Consider the following 17393-nt stretch of genomic DNA (forward strand, 5'->3'; position numbering starts at 1 on the left):
AATGTCTGCTTAGGGGCTGGAAGCTGTTTCACCCAGTGGGGCATAAACCTGGCCGTGTGCTTGGTCAGGGGCCAAACCCCAACTCCACGGTGGGGAAGCTCCACTGCTGTCCCCCTCTGTCACACAAATGAATCAAGGAGTCAGCCCAGTAGTGATGAAATCGCAAATGTGCACGGTCCCAGCTCCACATAAGAAGGGGAGGGGAGGGGAGGGGAAGGGGCAGGGGAGGGGGGGGAGGGGGGAGGGGAGGGGCAGGGAAAGGAAAGGAAAGGAAAGGGGGTCAGTTGGTGGTACAAATGGTTGAGCGCACATACCCGGGTTCAAGCCCCTGGTCCCCAACTGCAGGAGGGAAGCTCCAAGAGTGGTGAAGCAGGACTGCAGCTGTCTCCATCTTCCACCCTCTCTATCACCCTTTCCTCTCAATTTCTGGCTATCTCTAGCCAATAAATGAATAAAAAGAATAAAATAATTCTACTTGAAAAAAGAAAGGACACCTAGAGCGTGCTGTCTGTCCTCAAAGCCTTTTCCTCCACACTGCTGCATGGCTCAGAGTGGAATCTCTTATAGTCGGTGGCATCTAGTTTAAACAACAGCATTTTCTGAATGCGTCTTATCAGGGCAGCACATCTCATCAACAATGCGTCCTCAATGGTGACAGAATCCAGTGTGTGTATGTGTGTGGGGTCTATGTAGACGGCACACGGCACACAGACACTCACACTTGTACTCGTAAGAACACGGTTTAAATGTCCGTTTCCTACTCGTGTGAGAACACTCTGCCCCCCCCCCCCCATGGCATGGGAGGACAGCAGGTCTGTCTGTGAGCATCATTGCTCAGCGGTCACTGTCCGTCTGGCAGACTGTTGACGAGACACCACCCCCCTCAAAAAGTCCCCGTAGCTGCTGGATGAATGTTCTTCAAGGACCTGCTCTGCTATCGTGCCATTTCATAGAAAGTCAGTTTCCCAGAAGCTCTCATCACCTAAGTGAAGACACTGCATATCAGGACAGAGTCCCGCTCAGCATCTAGCACAGCGAGAACTGTGAGCAAGAGACTGTCCGCCCCGCATCGCCCCGCACAGCAGCTGTGGACAGCCCTGGGGCTAAATAGTTGGCAAGGCAGGCACCTGCCCAGTCTGAGCCCCTGGGCCCAGCCCCTGCTCCACACGGCGGCACCAAGGACAGCGACATGCAGGACCTCAGGGCTTGTGCAGCGGCGCACTGTAGACTTTCCTCACCCACATAAGAGCACGAAATAAAAGCTGGGTCGGGGTGTGGCTGAGCATGACACATATGCAGGGCCCTGGGTTCAATCCCTAGCAGCACTGTGAGTGTGTGCGTACACACACACACACACACACACACACACACACACACACACTCACTGACACTCACACTCACACACCGAGATAGAACACACTACAAGGTACTGTAATTTTCAAAGGGATACACTGACATAGAAATACCAGTGCCCGGTGCAAGGGGCAGCCGGTGTTTCCTGTAAAGGGTCAGGGAGCAACATCTGAAGCTTTGCAGACCTCCCCGCTTCTGTCACACGCTCTGCCCGTCTGCTCTCGCTTAAAACACAAGCGGCCCACATGGAGGCGAGTGTAGCTGGGCTCCAACACAAAGCTATTTACCAAAAGCAGGGCTGGGGCTGGCCAGCCGGCCACGGCTTGCTAAACTCTGGTTTAATGAAACCAAATGTCCAGGAACAGACCCGAGCGCACACAGAAACCCAGGAAGCGCTAAGAGTGGCATCTCAGAGCAGAGGGAGAAGAATGGGGGCCGCCGGTCAGTCACTGGGGAAAAGGCAGAATCAGAGGCCAACCTAACAGAATGCAGAGACACACACCCAGCAGATGAGAAAGGTAGATGAGCTGGGTGTTGGAAAGTTGTTCAACGAGGCCTTAAAATCCAAATGCAGGGGGTTGGGCGGTAGCGCAGCGGGTTAAGCGCACGTGGCGCAAAGCACAAGGACCGGCGTGAGGATCCCGGTTCGAGCCCCCGGCTCCCCACCTGCAGGGGAGTCGTTTCACAGGCGGTGAAGCAGGTCTGCAGGTGTCTGTCTTTCTCTTCCCCTCTCTGTCTTCCCCATCTCTCTCCACTTCTCTCTGTCCTATCCAACAACGGTGATGTCAATAACAACAACAATAAAACAAGGGCAACTAAAGGGAATAAGTAAATATTAAAAAATTTTTAAAATCCAAATGCAGTAACAGAGGGAAAGGTGACCTGACTTTTCATTTCCTGTTGGCTTAGATGAAGGACTCAGCATCTATCTACCTTTCAGCCCTAATCGAGCAACTAGGTGAGACGGCGTGAGGAGCCAGGACCTTCCCTCTGACGTGAATGGGTTTCTCCTCGGCACAGGGCACGTGGTCAGTGGCTGTGCCCCGTCTACCTAACATCTGCTGCGTACCCTCCTCCTCACACGGGAGCTGTGGTCAGAGTTGAACTCTGGCCGCTCAGTGGTAAGGCGAGTCTGCAGTCCTTTCTCTAGGCCAGGCTTCTGCCTGGTGTGAGCTGATCTTTCAGGCCTCGGCAGACTCGACCACACTCCAGCCACACTGCTCAGAGGAAAGCTGTCGTCCCTGAAGAGGCTTGTGGGTCTGGAGCAGACAACTGAGTCACGGACAGCAGCAGGCTTGCCAAGGCTCACCCAGAGTAAGAACGCTCGGGAGACAGCGAAATGCAACATGGACTTTTACTCAACTGTCAATTCCCGTGGACTCAGGGAACTCAGAACCAAGTCCAAAGGGTCCTGGCAGAGCCACAAGCACCACAGCACAGGCTCCTCCACAGCTCAGTCAGTCAGTCAGTCACTTCTTCTTCCATGTCCTCGCCAATGCGCCCGTTCAGGAAGGGTTCCAGAAACGGGTGTGTCCCCATGCACAAACCTGACTTCACCCGGTCCCCAAGGAACCCGAATTCTGGTGAGGGAAAGAGACAGCTGGTGTGGTCCAGGAGATGGCACAGTGGATACAGCACTGGACTCTCAAGCATGAAATCCTGGAGTCCTGGGTTCAATTCCTGGCAGCACATGTACCAGAGTGATGACTGGTTCTTTCTCTCTCTCACCCCTTTCTTCTTCATGAATAAATAAATAAAATCTTTAAAAAATAAATCTACGTAAAATAAAATAAAAATTAAAGAAAAAGAGAGAGACAGCTGGTGTGGGGGCGGGGGATCATTTCAGGCTAAGTGCCCGGAAGAGAAGAAAAAAAAAAAAGCAGCGTGAAGGAAGACAGTGAAAAGCAAGTTTAGACGGGACGGCCGGAGACGGTCCCTGGAGAAAAGATGCCTGGCGGCGCAAGCTGCTGGCACAGTAAGAACCACCATCCTGATCTGCTTCAAGTCCATCTGCTTAAAATACAGGCACAGGTACCTTGTCTTAACCCCAAGATCGTTGTCGCTCTCTTACCGAAACAGACAAGCCAGGGGCCGGGCGGTAGCGCAGCGGGTTAAGCACACATGGCACAAAGCACAAGGACCGGCGTGAGGATGCCAGTTTGAGCCCCCAGCTCCCTACCTGCGGGGGGGTGGGGGGGGAGAGGTTTGCTTCACAGGAGGTGAAGCAGGTCTGCAGGTGTCTGTCTGTCTCTCCCCCTGTCTTTCCCTCCTCTCTCCATTTCTCCATTTCTCTCTGTCCTTTCCAGTAACAGCAGCTTTAGCAACCACAACAAGGGCAACAAAATGGGGAAATAGCCTCCAGAAGCAGTGGATTCATAGTGCTGGCACCAAGCCCCAGTGACAACCCTGGTGGCAAAAATAAAACAAACAAAAAAAAAAAACCCAGACAAGCCAGCACCTGTCTGTGTGTGGGCTGGGGGGCGAGATCATGTGTGAGCCAGAGCTCCGCCATGGGTCTGCTATGTGCTTTCATCCACGGTGACTTCCCTGCTCACCGCTGTGAGCATTTCATCACCAGAGTAAATTTATATTTATCTCCAGACCACTCCGGGGTCGCCAAGGGCCAAGTTGTCTTGGGCAAGTGAGATACCAGGGCTAGAAACGGTGCTGGCTGACCTGGCACGGCACTGGTGCTCTAGCGAATGCCACACTCTTTCCTGCTCCTCGTCTGGCTGTGACCTGTGCTAGTCACCAGCTGTGACTGTTGGCTATGGTGGCCTGGGGTTTGGCCCGGCTGGCCCGGCGCAGCAGGGGTGCTGCCAGGAAGGTGCCTGGCGATTAAAGTTGAGTAAAAGGGACACCTCCCAGGAGTCGGGCTGTAGCGCCGCGGGTTAAGCGCAGGTGGTGCAAAGTGAAAGGACCAGCGGAAGGATCCCGGTTCGAGCCCTGGCTCCCCACCTGCAGGGGAGTCGCTTCACAAGCGGTGAAGCAGGTCTGCGGGTGTCTGTCTTTCTCTCCCCCTCTGTCTTCCCCTCCTCTCTCCATTTCTCTCTGTCCTACCCAACAACGATGACAACAATAATAACTACAACAATAAAACAACAAGGGCAACAAAAGGGAATAAATAAAATAATAATAAAAAGAGACACGTCCCCCTCCCCACCCCCAATACTCAAGGAGGCCGTCCAATAAGCTGAAGGCGTGAAGAGTAAGAGTCAGTCTCCAAACGGCAGCTGAATGCCCACCACTGGGCCGGGGTCCCAGGAGCTGGCTCGTGGGCTTTCCACCTGCCTGCCATCTCCGGGGAGACCTGGCTCCATGCCGGGCGCCATCAGGGCCAGCCCGCCCACGTCCTCTCTCCAGCACTCTGTCATCTCCCCTCCTCAAGTCCTCACAGAGCAGGAGCATCACAAACACAGAGGCACCTGTCACGGCACTTTTTTTTTTTTTTAATATTCCCTTTTGTTGCTCTTGTTGTTTTATGGTAGTAATTATTATTGTTATTGATGTTGTTGTTGGATAGGACAGAGAGAAATGGAGAGAGGAGGGGAAGACAGAGAGGGGGAGAGAAAGACAGACACCTGCAGACCTGCTTTACCGCCTGTGAAGCGACTCCCCTGCAGGTGGGGAGCCGGGGGCTCGAACCAGGATCCTTCCGCTGGTCCTTGAGCTTTGCGCCACGTGCGCTTGACCTGCTGCGCTACCGCCTGACCGCCCGCTGCTGCACATTCTAGGACACCATCCTGCCGGCTTCTGAGACGGGTGACAAACTCTTCACATCAACTCACACTGGGATCATCGTCCTGCATTCATCACCATTCGCTTAGACTTAAGATGAGGTCATTCTTCTAAAAAATTTTACAGTTATTTATTTATTTATTATTGCAGAGAGACAGAGAGAAACTGAGAGGGGAGTGTGAGATAGAGAGACACCTGCAGTCCTGCTTCACTACTCCCAAAGCTTTCTCACTACGGGTGGGGACCAGGGTCTTGGAACCCAGGCCCCTGTGCACTATAATGTGCGCGCTTGACCAGGTGCACTGAGAAGGTTGTTATTTATCTTTCTTTCCTTCTTTCTCTTTTAAAAAATTGTTCTATTATCTTTATTTATTGGCTAGAGACAGAAATCGAGAGGAAAGGGGAAGAGAGACAGGGTGAGAGATAGAGACACCTGCAGCCCTACCTCACCTCTCGTGAAGCTTTCCCCTGTAGGTGGGGGCCTGGGGCTCAAACCTGGGACCTTGCACACTGCGTAACATGAGCACGCAACCAGGTGCGCCAGCACCCCAGCCCCCGAGGTGGTCACTCTTAAAAGGCACAAAGCTGCTTGCCAGTGGACGTGCTGCATCGCCATCGCCACCACCGTCCCCATCGAGACACTGACTGAAGCAGGCTCTGCGCACACAGGCACCGGCTGCAGCAGGGAGGCTCCCCCAGGGACCCTGTAAGTGGACCTGATGGGCATGGGGGAGTGAGACACCAGGATGTGGCCGGCAGTCACCAGAGCAAGGCCAGATCAGGATACAGCACACAGAGCAGATGGGCCCCTGGGAGAGCATGAGGAGGCCTGGTCACAGCGAGAGCCAAGATACAGTGTGAGGAAATTAATTAAAAGAGCTCAGTGCAAAACAGCATTCCATCAGCGCAGAGGACAGCAGAGGCACAAATACTCCTTTTGTAAGTGCTACTATAGAAAAGTCCTTTTTTTTTCCCCCAAAAAAATGCCTTCACGGTGAAGAGCATTATAAAAAGCACTGAAGGTGGGGGCCGGGCCGTAGCTCAGCGGGTTACGGTCACACGGTGAAGCACAAGGACTGGCGTAAGGGTCCCGGTTTGAGCCCCCCGGCTCCCCACCTGCAGGGACACGCGGTGAAGCAGGTCTGCAGGTGTCTTTCTCTCCCCCTCACTATCTTCCCCTCCTCTCTCAGTTTCTCTCTCTTCATCCCAGCAATGACGACAGCAACAACAACAAGAGCAACAAAAATGGGAGAAAAAAATTACTGAAGGGTGAATGTCAAACCAGAGGAAAGCCCTGCGACCGATGGCAGCCACTGTGTTTGATATATTAGAGTTCCTACGAATCAGCTTTCAAAAATAAGACCAAAAGGTCAGCGGGGTAGCCCGCCTGGGAAGGCACCTTTTTTGCCGTGTGTGACCCAAGTTTGCGCCCGGGCTCCCAGCAGCGTCAGGCCTGTGGTGCCCCCCTCCCTTCCTAGCTTAAAAAAAAAAAGGCAGGGGAGTCGGGCGGTGGCGCAGTGGGTTAAGCGCACGTGGCGCAAAGCGCAGGGACCGGTGTAAGGATCCCGGTTCGAGCCCCCGGCTCCCCACCTGCAGGGGAGTCGCTTCACGGGCGGTGAAGCAGGTCTGCAGGTGTCTGTCTTTCTCTCCCCCTCTCTGTCTTCCCCTCCTCTCTCCATTTCTCTGTCCTATCCAACAACAAAGCAACGTCAACAATGGCAATAATAACCGCAATGAGGCTGCAACAACTAGGGCAACAAAAAGGAGGAAAAATGGCCTCCAGGAGCGGTGGATTCATGGTGCAGGCACCGAGCCCAGCAATAACCCTGGAGGCAAAAAAAAAAAAAAAAAAAAGGCAGGCCGGGCGGTAGTGCACCAGGTTAAGCGCACGTGGCGCAAAGCACAAGGCCCGGCATAAGGATCCCGGTTCAAGCCCCTGGCTCCCCACCTACGGGGGGGGGGGTCACTTCACAGGTGGTGGAGTAGGTCTGCAGGTGTCTGTCTTTCTCCCCCTCTCTGTCTTCCCCATCTGTCTCCATTTCTCTCTGTCCTATCCAACAACGACACCAATGACAGTAACAATAACCACAACAATGATTAAAAAAAAAAAAAACACCAAGCGCAACAAAAAAGGGGGGGAAATGGCCTCCAGGAACAGTGGATTCATGATGCAGGCACTGAGTCCCAGCAACAACCCTGGAAGCAAAAAAAAAAAAAAGTCGTTCCAGAGCTGTGAAGACCCAGCAATAAACAAAAAGTAAGACCGACCAAGAAATGGAGAATGCTGGGACAGAACACAGACAGTAAAAAATAACAGAGAGACATGTGGGTACTTAGTCTCACTAGCGGGCAAATAAACGTATACCACAATGACAACAGGACACTTTACCAAAGGTCACCCAAAATCCAGACCTGTCATGACATCTCTGCGTGGGAAGGGAGATGTTTGATCAGGGCATGATCTGACTCAGCTTCCCAAGTGTGACTTCATGTCAGTCACGGACGAGTGTGCACCCCTTTACCAGAGTCAAGCGGGGCAGCACACAGCGCACAGCACAGCCTCGAGTGCTCAAGACGTGACGGCAGCCTAGACACACATCAACTCAGAGGCTCTTTCTCCACTGGTTTTAATGGCGCTGGAAGGTCTCTGTACACCAGACTATTTTGTCACTTTACTGGTGGGTTAATCATTGTAAATAGCATTTTCAGAGTTAAACTGCCATAGTTTAAATGGTCTCCAGAATTTCTGGCACTGTTAAGAAGCGTAGCCGGCCTGCAAAAAACAAAGCGCTGCTCACCCTGTGATGTCGCTGGGTTACACACATGGGGGGGGGGGGGCCCTGCATCCTGCTCACCGCTAACCAAATCTACGAATGACACAAGTGTCACTGATGAAAGAGACTTCTAAAGCTGGGGATGTGTTTTAAGTAAATGAAAGCACGGGATGAGATCATTTTCCCCGTGGAGGAGGAGAGAGAAGAGCCACACACCGTGCTGAGAGACAGCCCACCGGCCAAGTAGCTGGCAACAGACTGAGATGGGGAGTATTCAACTTTCCCACACATAACTAATTCCGTGATAAAGCATTCAACTTGTTGGGTGAAGCTGTTGTACTTCTAGGAATTTATCCTCCAGACAAGCTTGTGCAAGTCTAGAAATATGTGTGTTCAGTGAGATTGACAATGCTGTGAGAAAAGAAAGAAAAAAAAAAAAAGGAAAGTCAATGGTTTCAATTGGGCTCTGGCTATATGGTAATGCCAGAGAGTGGGGTCTTAATGCTGATATTCGAATATGGTCAACATACACGTGTGCTAAGAATCAGGAAAAGCCACTGAGAAAAAGAATATGTGTGATATGGTTTGGTAAGTATTTTTCTTAAGTCTTCTTCCAAAGGAGTTAGACCCTGTTAAGGGTCAGTTTGGATGTAGAGACCTGGGCCCAAAGGAAATTTCACAAAACTTTTATGACCTTCAGTACCAACTGCCATATTTTTAATCTTTAAACCTCTCTTGAATTTTTTTTTTTTTTTTTTAGTTTTATCTATTTGTTCATGAGAAAGATAGAAGAGAAAGACCCAGATATCACTCTGGTACATGTGCTGCCGGGGGTGGAACTCAAGACCTCATGGTTGAGAGTCCAATGCTTTATCCACTGTGCCACCTCCCGGACCACGCTGGAAATGTTTAGAATGTTGCAGGGAGCTAAACCAGTGGAGGAGCACAGGCCTTGTGAGGCTGAAATCCCAATTCAGTCCTCAGCACCATCTATGCCAGAGCGGTGTGGTGCTCTGATCTCTCTCACTAGAAGAAGCCACAGAGAAGAAAGAAAGAAAAAAAAAGTTGAAGGCTAGGGTTACAGAGTGACCTGCCAACAGAAGCAATTACTGAAGCCAGACTTTTACACTCCATAAAGAATGGTTACACAAACAGATTCTCAATGCTCGAGGCTCCAGAGTCCCGGGTTCAAGACCCTACACCACCATAAGCCAGAGCGAACAGCATTCTGGTAAAAAAAGTTCTGAACTCCAATTCCATCAGGACGGGGGGGGGGGGGGGGGGGGAGGAGGAAGCATATAAAAAATGGGTAAATATATGCAGATGGAGGTGTAGAAACAATAGCCAACACTGATCTGTGGCCTCGGGAGAACTGACGCAGTTTGCGCCAGAAAGAATAAGGACACATAACTGCTGGTGGGGACAGTGTGAACTTATACCCTTGTAATCTCACTATTTTGTAAATCAATATTAAATTACTAATTAAAAAACCTAGTTGAAAATGGTGCAAGTTGTGCTCGCTTCGGCAGCACATATACTAAAATTGGAAAATGGTGCAAGTTGATCTGAGAATAATAGTATGATTTAAAAATTACTCAAGGGTCAGAAGACGGCTCTGCTTGCAGTCTGGGACTGAGCCCTGGCAGAGCAAACCAGATGCGCCACAGCGCCGGGGGAGACTCATGCCCTGGTGTCTTTCCCTCCATCTTTCTACGTAGGTGAAGTGAGAAGAAGGGAAAAATCTAGGAACAGTGAAATCGCGTGTGCAAGATGTCTAAACTGCGGGGCGGGGGGTGCCAGGGGGACACAACAGTATTGCTGCCTTTCCCTGTCTCCTGCTGTCTCTCTCTCTCTCTCTCTCTCATCTTTTTTACAGAGACAGAAATAAAGAGAGGGAGGAGGGGGTAATAGAAAGGGAGAGAGACAGACGACACCTGCAGCCTTGCTTCACCACTCAGGAAAGTTTCCCTCCTGCAGGTGGGGACTGGGGGCTTGAACCGGGGCCCTTGTGCATGGTAACCTGTGCGCTGATGTCTGGCCCCATCTCTCTCTTTCTGTCTGTAAAGGTGGGCCCAAAAAAGTGAAGCCCCAAGACAACGAAAAATCTTATCTGAGGCTGAACTGAAGGTTCTCTCTGCTTTGTGCAGTGTGTTTGGCTGGAGACCTCCATGGTAGACATTTTTTCACACAAAATCTTGCTCTGTGAAGCAACATGGACACGGCAGGTGTGGGGAAGGACCTTGTATGAGGCCCTCCGTCCTCTAGTGACTCCATAATGCAGGGCTGGAGTTCCAGGGGGCACCTTAAACACCGCCGCTGCAACCGGTCTCACCGTGGCTGCACAGTGTGAGGGCCCCTGCTGGCCCGGAGGTAAGAGCAAGGCAGACAGTGGCAGCGGGGAGGGGCCCGAGCCGCCGGGCTTCTCTCTTCTGCAGACCCTCCCTGGAGCCCAGTTCTGGGTGTACAGAACTGCTCTCCTTGAACAAGGAGCCAGGGGCAGCATGGGAGCGAGGTGTCACCTTCCTCAACTTGACAAAGCCCTGAGAGCAAGAAACTAGCTACATTTCTCAGGAGGAACATGGAGGGATTCTGGAAAGGAGCCCGCCCCAGTGCTGCAGGCCTCTTCAGCGACCGGCACTGAGCAAGAACCCAAAGGGGTCTGCCAGGGCCCAACACTCCCTCGGACAGTCTCTTATGTGTGGGGAGGGGGCTGGTGGACTGTGGTGCAGGGGTTGGGGGACCCTGCATCAAACATTCTGAAGAGGTGTGAAGCTGTACTTCTGAGACCATCTCATAAACAAATCAATCAGATCTCATCTTCGTGAAAGACAGAAAGTGGGTGTTGGGTGGTAGCGCAGCAGGTTAAGCGCAGGTGGCACAAAGCGCAGGGACCGGCGTAAGGATCCCGGTTCGAGCCCCCGGCTCCCCACCTGCAGGGGAGTCGCTTCACAGGCGGTGAAGCAGGTCTGCAGGTGTCTGTCTTTCTCCCCCTCTCTGTCTTCCCCCTCCTCTCTCCATTTCTCTCTGTCCTATCCAACAACAATGACATCAATAACAACAATAACAATCACTACAACAATAACAATCACTACAACAATAAAAAAAACAAGGGCAACAAAAGGAAATATATATATTTTTTAATTTTTTAAAAAAAGAAAGTGCCTTCTGTGCTGGTAGCCAGGCCCTGACTGTGGGTTCGCTCTGCCAACTGGAAGGAACAAAAGAGGCCACTGGGGGGGGGGGGGGGTGTTGGTCCTCTCTCAGCACCATCTACATGGGAGCTAGGTAGGGGGCACGCTTCATGTGACCCCAGTGTCACTCCAGATACTCAGTCCTACTCTCCAAAGAGGCAAGTCATGAACGCTGAGAGATTGCAACTGGCATGCCAGGAGAACCCGTGTACTGAGCCTCACATGGGGGTGTTCTGGCTGGAGCCTCGCAGCCCTGAAAGACAGGGGAGCCTGTTCCAACCTCCAAGCGCCAGCTGCCAAGTTACTGTTGTGACAGTCTAGTAACTAGAACCTGGTTTTGCAGTCATCCAAACCCAGGTGTGTCACTCAGCTATGCCACTAAGATTGAACAAGCCCATTCAGCCCCTTGACTTCGTACCAAGGGGGGGGGGGTGAGCTAACTCTGGGGTGCAGAGAGTCCAACACAGAGAAAGCAGATAAAATGAAACCCACTGCCCTTAACACTGGAATTGCTCTCGTGTCCTGGGCATCCTGTGTCTCGGGAAGCACTCTGGCAGCTCTCTGCTCCTGCCTCTCTGATTGAATCTAATATCTGAAATACTGCTTCAGCTCTGCTTGGCTGAGAAACATTCAGATATTCCTGTCTGTTTGTCTGTTTGTTTTTACTGATTTAATAATAATCGAACAGACCATAGGATAAGAGGGGTACAATCCCACACAGTTCTCACCAACGGAGTTCGCATCCCGCCCCCTCCACTGGAATCTTTCCTATTCTTTATCCCCCTGGGAGTATAGAACCAGGATCATTATGGGGTGCAGAAGGTGGAAGGTCCGGCTTCTCTACTTGCCAGCCAGATGTTCTAGCTTACCTGTCCTACAGCATTTTGAAGAACAGGCCTCACTCAACTGCTTCGGACTTTTGGAAAAGCACTTAAGAGGCTAGGCTGGCTAACTTCAGACTTTTATTATGCACACATTCTCTCATTCTCTCTCGATTTTTTTCACGGGTCTGAGTATTGCAATGAGCTCCTGGACTCCTGGCAGGAGTCCTCTGTCTCATCCATCCTTCCATCCATGCCCAGCACCAGCCTGGGGCCTGGCGCAAAGTTAACAGCTCAGTGCGTCTTCTCAGAAGAATCAACCAGGAACCACACTAAACGAAAGACTCGGGATGGCTTTGGCAAAAGGCAGGCAAGCTGTCCCTCAATGGTATCTGGCAGGTTTCTTCCGCTTCTAACTTTCCTTTAAGTACACAAGGCACACAGAAGTTACCGTGGAGCCTCTGGCCAGTGAAGCAGTGCGGAGCAGAGCAGAGCAGTGGAATTTCAGACCCAGGCCAACCGGGGATGAAATGCCAGCTCTACCGCCAGGCAGCAATGTAAACATTAGCTGCGGGCCAAGCACACGGCACCTCCAGACCTCAGTCTCCACTCCTGAAGCACAGGGACAGGAGCGCGTGTCACACAGGTAACAACAGACCAAGAGCCTTGGTGGGAGCAGCACTTTGAAGAGCTTTTAGCAGGGTGACCGCGGGCCAGCCCTCTCCTCTCCTCTACGGTGGGCAGCCCCACAGCCAGGCTGGCCGCCCAGCTGGTGACTCCCCGGATACAGTCCCAAGCCATTCCCTGCCGCTGCAAACTGCCCCCTCCCCAGCTAGCCTGCTGCTGCCCCGCGGCCCTGTTCTGCGGGTTGCCGACAAGAGTCGTCTCTGTGTAAACCAAGGATGCAGCACTAACTGGAACCACAACTAAGGCGCTCGACTGCAGCTCTGCAGCGACCGGAGGGAGAGAGCAGCAAACCAGTGTTAGAGCCACAGGGAAAGCCAGTAAGCGGGGCACAAGGAGCCGTCCATGTCCACCCTCCAGTTACCATGAGAACAGAAATGGACGCCTGACCCGCCCACCCAGCTGGCTGCACCCACCCTACTTGCTGGGCTGCCTCCAGTGACACACTGAGGGACACAGACGCCCCAGAGGACGTGACCTCTCTGCACCTCCCAGGTGTGTTCCGCTGGCCTCCTGGACATTCCAGACCTCACCACATCTCACTCAAGGGGCAACGAAGGCAAAGCCACCTTTTTGCCCCTTTCTCCAATGATTTTCATAGGCGAGATGAGTCAAGAAGAGCCCAAACACAATTCCTGTTGGGCTCCCTCCCTCCTCCCTCTCTCTCTCCCTCCCTCTGATCTGAGTCCTGCTGATCCGGGGTCTTGGTGCTATGAGGACTGAACCTGGAACTCTGGAGTCTCGGGCATGAGAGTCTTTGCAGGACAGCTATGCTGTCTCCCAGCTTTCAAGCAGGTGTGAGCCCACAGTCCCCAGCGCTATCACTAAAATGCACTAATAAACCATGCCTCCCCAGGCCAGTACCTGCACCTAGACTTCATTAGCATACAACTCGGTCCTGATTCAATGGGGGTCAGGGGGGCATGTGCCAGGTCAACCCAACAAAAACAACCGTGATGTTCAGCTGAACATTTTCAGAAAGGGGGGACAGAGGGGCATGCCGCTAGACTCCTCCGGCAGACACGGCACCCAGGGGGGCACACGCAGGAAGGCCATCCCAGGCAGTGTGGCTGCAGTCACAGAGAAGGTACTCTCCCCAAGACATATACACATTCCTCTGTGAGGCCTCACTGTGCCTGAGCCCCAGACCAGAAGCCGGCAGGGTCTGAGCTGGAACACGCACCCTAGCTGACTGTCAGGACGGTCCCAGGGTTGTCTACACAATGTGATCTGGGCCAGAGCCACCCGGGGCTGCTCAGTAAATAGACATGAGACCCAGCGTGCAGGGGGCCCTTCTTGCCTGGCCCCCAGCCCAGCCCAGCCCAGCCCCAGCCCCCAGCCCCCAGCCCCCAGCCCCCAGCCCCAGTCCCCAGTCCCAGGAAGGACTGTGAGCAAGAACAGAAAGAGCCCTGAGGACAGCAGACTGGCCTGCTCCATGGAGATGGCCCTGGTCTCCTGACTAGGGGTCCCCCTCTCACAGGGCCATCTCCACAGGGACCCAGGATTTCAGTCCGCGCCCACAGACCTAGCTAACTGGCTGGCACAGTGACGAAACCGGGCGACTGCTGGGGGAGCCGTGCTGAAGGAGGCCCAGCCCCCACCCCAGAGGCATCCCTGCAGCCTCACTCGCTCACTGGCTCAGCGCACGCCCCCAGCAGCTCCCCCGAGCCCCCCACCCACCCAACCCGCCCCCAGAAAGTCACTGTCATCTGTGGAATTCTCTGCCAGCCTCAGCCTGGAGAGCAAGCGGGACGGCCCGGCCCGTCTCGGGGGGCAGGTGTCAGCGGCATGGCAGCGTGAAGCTGTGGCCTTTGGGAACCACTGGCGGGTCCCTTCCCACTCCTCCACCGGAGGGGGGGTAAGGTAGAGCCCGGGGTGAGTTCCAAAATGGGAAAATCCCCGCTTTGATTAGGAGACCCTCCTCACCCAACAAAGAGCTGGTGATAAAAGAGCCCAAATGGGAAATGGGGGGGAGGGGGTGCACAAAGACTCTCAAGGGTGGAGAGACACCGGGGGCAGAAAAAGAGCAGAGGGAGGCCCGGGTAAAGAGCCCTCTGCTCGGAAAGGTCCCCCAACTCCCCGCGCCTGTGTGGGGCCCCCAGGCTGGAGGGAAGCAGAGGGTTACACAGAACACACTGAGCAGACTTAACATTGGCTTAAACACACTACTGCAAGTTTCAACACATGTTCATGGCATACGTAAAAAAACACATTTACAACAAGAAAGAAGAGGGGCACCTGGAGACATCTGACACTGGGCACGCTCTGCGGGCAACTCAGTGCACACATGCTCTCTACGAGGCTGGCGCAGCCTAGCCACAAAGACCTGGGCACAGAACACTGCAGGATGACAAAAAGGAGGGAAGAGAAGAAGCAGTTAGAGGCCGCAACAAATCACTCCTTCACACAGGCAACTTCATGTTGATGGGGCTGGGGGCAGGGTCCCCAGAGGCCGGCGGACACCTGGGGAGGGGCCCACTTTCTCTCTGCTGCCGGCCACGAATCCCGGGGGAGCGGAGTCAAGGGCATCTGGATGGAGGCCCGCTGGGGGAGCTGGGGACGGGACTGAACCCAAGACTAGACGGGAGACTGTGGCCAGGGCTTCAGGAGGGCCCCAGGACCTGCTCTGCGCCGGGCCCCTTTAACGTGCTCTCCAGACCCCAGGCCGCAGTGTCCGAAACAGAGAAGTTAAGTGGCTTGCGCCTGGACACCCCGCCGAGGTGGGGGGGGGGGGGGCAAAGGCAGGCTCCCACACCTCAGCTCAGCCTGCTCTGGGGACCTGCACTCAATCCACAAGCCTGGCTCCGGAGCCTCAACTGTAAGGTCTTTGGTCACCTGGATTTTTCTCCTGTGGGCCTGGTGCTTTGCCCTGGCCCAAAGTCAAACCACAGGAGACCTAGAGACATAAGGCCACGGAACAAGGGAGACGAGGGGATGATTCCGAGACACAGGCAGTCGGTGGGAGGCTCTGGACTTCCAGCCACACACGCCCCCTCCCCAGCCACACACCTCCCGAGGCCACGGCTTGCACTGTGGATTCTGTTTACAGTAAAGTTCATTCATGGGGCCGGGTGGTTACAACGCGCACGGACCCGAGTTCGAGCCTCCGGTCCCCACTTGCAGGAGGAAAGCTTTGCAAACGGTGATATCTCTCTCCCTCTTTATCACCCCCTCCCCCGTCATCTCGATCTCTGGCTATCTCTATCAAATAAAAAAAAAGATAATAAATATTTTTAAGTTCATCTGACACGAGTAAGAATCACAATCTCTCATTTACCCGTCCCCACTCTCTTTTAAGAGCTCGTTGGTTATCAGGGGATGCAAAGGGGAGTAAAATGTCAAAAGCCACAATGGAGTCCACAGTGGCTAGAGCCTTGGACTCTCAGACATGAGGCTGAGAGTTCGACCCCCGGCACGCATCACATGTGCCACAGTGAGGCTCCAGGTCCCTCTCTCTCCCAAGTTAATAAATCTTAAGGGAGTCGGGCGGTAGCGCAGTGGGTTAAGCGCACGTGGCACAAAGCATCCGGGTTCGAGCCCCAACTCCCCACCTGCAGTGGGTTCATTTCACAGGCGGTGAAGCAGGTCTGCAGGTGTCTCTCTTTCTCTCCCCCTTTCTGCCTTCCCCTTCTCTCTCCATTTCTCTCTGTCCTATCCAACAACAACAATAATAACTATAACAATGAAACAAGGACAACAAAAGGGAATAAATATTTTTTAAAATTTTAATAAATAAATCTTTTTTTAAAAGGCACATATGAATTAAGGCAAATTCATGACCATTAGATCACAGCAAATCTGAGCACACTGCTCAGATCTTTTCGAGAAGTGCTTTCCAAATACATTTCCAGATCCAAGACCAAATAGCTCAGTAAACACTGAGCTGTGCCAAAGCCCATGTTAGTACAGTGAGAGACAGCTAAAGAAGAGAAAAGGGAGGCTGAGCTCCAACCTCCGACCCAGCTTACTGGGGTCAGTGATCCGCCATCCTCACTACCACACACCTCAAGGCCCAGTGGAACTTCTGGGCTGGCGGGATAAACAGACAAAGACAGGCCTGCCCACCGAGACAGCTGTGCCCACCCCACCCCCGGTACTGGAAGACTCATCCTCTCTCGACAGTAATGTCATTTAAAGGGTACAAAACCAGAGGGAGCAAGTAGCATTTTTTCAAAGGCAGTATTCTCATAACTGCCATCCATTTCCACCGTGTGCCTTACTCCACAGCCGGCACAGCCAACGCTGTGGAAGTGGATGTCACTGGCTGTCAAAGGAACGCTGGGCCTGTCCATGGGTATTGACTCAACTTGCAAGGAACGAGGCCTAACTGGTGGCAGAAGCAGGAGAAATTAACCCTGACTGTTAAGGAGACAGACGTTCTTCCTACTTCCTACTAACAAGCTAGCCACAGATACCTGGCATATGTTTATTAAAATTCAGACATCATAGGGCCAAGTGGTAGCACAGCGGGGTAAGAGCACAATAGTACGAAGCGCAGGACTGGCGCAAGGATCCCAGTTCGAGCCCCTGGCTCCCCACCTGCAGGGGGGTCACTTCACAAGTGATGAAGCAGGTCTGCAGGTGTCTATCCCCTCCCCGCCCCCCCGCTCCCGTCTTCCCTTCCTCTCTGGATTTCTCTCTTTCCTATCCAACAACAATAATAAAAGCAACAATAACAGCAACAACAATGGGAAAAAATGGCCTTCGGAGCAGTGGATTCGTGGTGCAGGCACCAAGCCCCAGCGATTACCCTAGAGGCAAAAATAATAGTTACTGACATACATGGGAAGGAAGTGGAAATGGAGGGCCTGTGAGACAGCATAATGATTCTG

The 17393-nt window shown here is 53.0% G+C and overlaps 2 protein-coding genes across 10 annotated transcripts in view; both read right to left on the bottom strand.

Annotated features, from left to right (window-relative positions):
• The window catches only part of STK10 (serine/threonine kinase 10), a 538544-nt gene that overhangs the window by 393656 nt on the left and 127495 nt on the right, over positions 1–17393 (bottom strand). The window lies entirely within an intron of this gene.
• The window catches only part of FBXW11 (F-box and WD repeat domain containing 11), a 98905-nt gene that overhangs the window by 45923 nt on the left and 35589 nt on the right, over positions 1–17393 (bottom strand). For 4 of the 9 annotated variants that reach the window (XM_016187173.2, XM_060197155.1, XM_060197156.1 and 1 more), the window contains one exon: positions 14800–14901. The exons of the other annotated variants lie outside the window; for them this stretch is intronic. In XM_016187173.2, the coding sequence (XP_016042659.1) occupies positions 14800–14901 (102 nt within the window). The remainder of the gene's footprint in view (positions 1–14799; positions 14902–17393) is intronic. 9 annotated transcript variants of the gene reach the window in all.

This window comes from Erinaceus europaeus, chromosome 9 (genome assembly GCF_950295315.1).
Source record: "Erinaceus europaeus chromosome 9, mEriEur2.1, whole genome shotgun sequence".
Taxonomy (NCBI): domain Eukaryota; kingdom Metazoa; phylum Chordata; class Mammalia; order Eulipotyphla; family Erinaceidae; genus Erinaceus; species Erinaceus europaeus.